Genomic DNA, 4,385 nt, shown 5'->3' with positions numbered 1-4,385 from the left:
AAAGGTATGTACCATCTCATCGTCCAATAATCTTTGATAGGATTTGTTGCGCGTAAATCATTCGAACTCTTGCCCCGATCAACATGACTATCAAAGCGGCATCACCGACTATCACATTGTGCTTAATAATTGATGTCAACATGACAATTGATCTCGTAACATGTTTAAAATGTTATATATGTTTTAAAGATTTATAGCCATTAATCTTTTTTGGCACATTAATTGCGATTTCAAGTTTCATGTTGTAAATAGTTGAGACTAACAATGATTTAACAGCGACAACTACAGTTGGCCGTGGGTCACGGTGCTTGTCTTTGTATAAGAAACACATCTTTTTTTCATTAGTGACAAAAAAAAAAGGAAAAACAAAGACCATAAACAGAAATTAATAAATCTAAATTTAAATTTTGACAGAATCGCTCGTGTATCTTTGTTTAATTTTAATCCATTAAAATCTTTTTACTTCAATTCGACCCTTTAAATTCTCTCAATTCCTCTTCTTTCCACATTGTGGATGTGCTCGTAAATAACTAGACCATTCACCATGCAAAGTAGCAGCTACTTCCTTCATCTCTTCGTCGCCGTGGCTCTCGCTGGCGCCGCCACCATGCACGTCTCTGCCCCGGTGGCGTTGCCGCTGGGGTCGCTCCGCCTCGAAGGCCGCCTGAGCTTCGACGAGTCCGACTTGTCCTCCGCCGCGCGGGACTTCGGCAACCGGGGCCGCCTGCTCCCCGCGGTGGTGGTGCGCCCCGCGTCGGCCGCCGACGTGGCCGCAACCGTGCGGCACGTGTTCCGGCAAGGCGGCGGGCGGTCCGGGACGCTAACCGTGGCGGCGCGCGGCCACGGGCACTCGCTGCACGGCCAGGCGCAGGCAGCAGGCGGCGTCGTCCTGAGCATGGAGTCGCTCGCCGCCGGCGGCGGGATGACGCCGGCGGTGGTGTGGCCCGGGGCCGAGGCGTACGTGGATGCTTCTGGCGGAGCGCTGTGGATTGACGTGCTGCGGGAGAGCTTGAAGCAGGGGATGGCGCCCAAGTCGTGGACGGACTACCTCCACCTCACCGTCGGCGGAACGCTGTCGAACGCTGGCGTCAGCGGCCAGGCCTTCCGGCACGGCCCCCAGATCAGCAACGTCCTCCAGCTCGAGGTCGTCACAGGTTTGTGTCATTCGAATCAACAAGAAGAAGAAGAAAAAAACTATAAATTAAATTCATCAACGTACGTAAAAAAAATGCAAATTAACGATTGTCGGAGGTAGGCAAAGGCGAGGTGATGAACTGCTCCGACAAAGAGAATGCAGATCTATTCCATGCTGTTCTTGGCGGTCTCGGCCAGTTTGGAATCATCACCAGAGCTCGGATCGCACTCGAGCCAGCACCGAAGATGGTAATACAGCGATACGATGATTCCTATTACGAATTAGTCGGGCAATGACTGTGATATTAATAGATAGATAGCTGCTCATCTTCGTTGCAGGTGAAGTGGACAAGAGTTCTGTACTCTGATTTCAGAAGCTTCATGGAGGACCAGGAGATGCTGACGTCGTCGATGGAGAGCTTCGACTACGTCGAGGGGTTCGTGATAATAAACAGAACAGGAATTCTCAACAGCTGGAGATCATCATTCGACCCACAAGATCCTGTTCGAGCCAGCAAATTTGATTCAGGTGGCAGGGTTTTGTTTTGCCTTGAGATGGCCACGAACTTCAACCGAGAGGAAGTTGAATCCAAGAACAAGGTATACTTGCACTTGAACTTGAATCTTTTCTGTATCTCTACTAGATTGACCATTTCTGTATGGGTTTAATCGCAGCAAGTTGAGAGACTCTTGTCTAAGTTGAGGTACATTCCGTCGACACTCTTCCAATCGGAGGTCTCCTACTTGGAGTTCTTGGATCGAGTTCATGTCTCCGAGCTGAAGCTGCGGTCGGTAGGCTTGTGGGAGATCCCCCATCCATGGCTTAACCTCTTCGTGCCAAGAAGCAGAATCCATGATTTTGCCAGGGAAGTTTTTGGCAAAATTCTCAAAGACAACAGCAATGGCCCCATTCTGCTCTACCCACTCAACAGAATAAAGTGAGTACTTACAGTAGTTATTCCTGCATTCAATCACATAGGAGCTCAAAACATTAATAATACCAACCAAAACTATAACCCCGAAATGTCCGAATTGTTATTCCACAAACCAAACAAATACAGTGCTCAGATATAATTCCGATATGTTAGAATCGTTATTCAGCAAAAAGGCCTGTATTTCGTAATTCTGATATGTTAGAATTGTTGTTCCTCGAGCCATAGCCAGGACATGTCTCATAAACCCTAATTGAGAATGAATACTAATGCAGGTGGGACAACAGAACATCTGCAGTGATTCCGGATGAAGAAATCTTCTACTTGGTGGCATTTCTGTCTTCCGCTCCATCTCAAAGCAGCTTGGAACAAGTCCTGAAGCTGAACAGTGAGGTGTTGGAATTCTGTAACAGGGCAGGAATCAGAATGAAGCAATACTTGCCACACTACACCACGCAAGAGGAGTGGAGAGCCCACTTTGGAGACCAATGGGACAGGTTTTCTCAGAGGAAGGAGATTTATGACCCTTTGAACATTCTTGCACCAGGACAGAGAATTTTTCACAAGGCAGGCGTTCAGTATTCTTCATCCACATGGCAGTAAGATTTTTGTGCAGGAGAACTGCTCAAGAATAGTGAATCCATATACAAAGTCAGCAACAAGAGAAAGAAAAAGAAAAAAAAATTATGAAAAATGAGGAAATTGACTAATGAGGGTAGACTAATGGACCTTGATGATATTAGATGACAGAAAATGACGTTTTTACAAAGAAAAAAATATCATGTGAAGCATGAGTTTGCTAGAAAAGAATAATCAAGAGATCATGTTTTGCAAAGGCAAAAGGAAAAATGATGTATATTTTTTTTATAGAGAAAATAGATTGAGAATAATTATATAGTTGAAAGAGTTGCTTCATGGAAGAAACTAAACAATAAAAGCAAATGTAATCAAACCTTATTTATATATATTTCAACAAGACTTAACTTTAAATTAAATATATTTGTCACAACATACACTAAAATTAAACAAGTAACACATCACCGTATAATGCCTTAAAATAAAATTGCTTTATACGTTAGAATCCATATTGGAGATGATTATCACATCATGCTCCAAAGGGCAGGGCTCCGCACATCTAAGTTGTCTGAAATAATTTACCATGCAAGGTGGAATAGTATCATAAGACAACTTTATCAACTAGGGATGACAACGAGTTAGGTATTCATTAACTTTTACAAGGTACCCAAATGCACTAATCTGACGATGCAGATATCTAGTCCCCATCAATGATCCACTAGAACTAGCATATATCTATATTAATTCGATGCACGTTAGATAGGGCACAAATTCATGTGTATATACTTTTTAGTTAAACAGTTTGTCAAAAGAATAACTAATTAAGACATCAATTTAGTATAACACAAGTTAATTGACTAACATAGCTTGCACAACTAGATTGTGCAAGACACATTATATACACTACTTGATAAGCTTAATACCAGGTTAGACGATTAACATACACACACAAAGCTTATTTGATTAGCATAACAAACACATATTAATTGATTAGCATAATGAATAAACTTTACTCAAAAGAAAAACAGATAAATGTTACTTGATTAGCATAAGCTTCATTAAAACACTGTTTATCAACATCCCTAGACATCACTTTGTTCTTCTGAAAGAAGAAAAACTCTATTTGAACTCCACTTATTGTCATGCATAGATATAGATACATCAAGAGCGTATTGTGCTTCATAAAATAAGAAAGAAACATATAGTGCAAATTAGAATTTTCATGTATTTTGTAGTGGTTTTACTTTACTTGGGGAGTTGGCACTGACCAAGCATAAGATCTGTCGTATGTCCCAAATCTAAAAAATAAATCTGTAAGTCAGATATTGTTTTGTAGGATTGTTGCACAATTTCTTTACTTAGAAACTTGGAGCATATTCTTTTATTAAAGACAAGGTAGCTTGTCCTATATAACATCAAAATTAGGGTACCTAATTTCTTAAATCTTCAATTTGTCATATTTTATGAATCAAAGTATTAACTATTAAAAAGCAAAATTATAAACTATTAGTATCAAAGTAATCAAAGTAAATATGTGCCAGAGAAATTAAAATAAAGAATATTAATATTTGAGAATATTAACTGTCACCGCTCATAGATAATAAATTGAGCTGATATGAAGTTTTATAGTTGAAAGTGTTGAATCAATCTGATTCTAAGTAGGGGATGTAAGATATAGAAATAGATCAAAGAAAGTTTCAGCTAATGTAATAAAGCTGCTTAAATTAATAGATTCAAATATAG

General features: G+C 40.5%; 1 protein-coding gene across 1 annotated transcript; it reads left to right on the top strand.

Annotated features, from left to right (window-relative positions):
- The first annotated feature begins 516 nt into the window (after nucleotides 1–516).
- Nucleotides 517–2,943, top strand: LOC121997678 (cytokinin dehydrogenase 4-like). Its single transcript, XM_042552230.1, has 5 exons — nucleotides 517–1,154; nucleotides 1,256–1,383; nucleotides 1,474–1,734; nucleotides 1,810–2,072; nucleotides 2,342–2,943. Exons 1-5 carry the CDS (start codon nucleotides 545–547, stop codon nucleotides 2,667–2,669), a joined length of 1,590 nt encoding a protein of 529 aa, XP_042408164.1. The 5' UTR covers nucleotides 517–544; the 3' UTR covers nucleotides 2,670–2,943.
- The last annotated feature ends 1,442 nt before the right edge of the window (nucleotides 2,944–4,385 follow it).

Source organism: Zingiber officinale, chromosome 6A (genome assembly GCF_018446385.1).
Source record: "Zingiber officinale cultivar Zhangliang chromosome 6A, Zo_v1.1, whole genome shotgun sequence".
NCBI lineage: Eukaryota > Viridiplantae > Streptophyta > Magnoliopsida > Zingiberales > Zingiberaceae > Zingiber > Zingiber officinale.
Note: the sequence above shows the minus strand (reverse complement) of the source record. Positions and strands in the feature narration are given on the sequence as shown.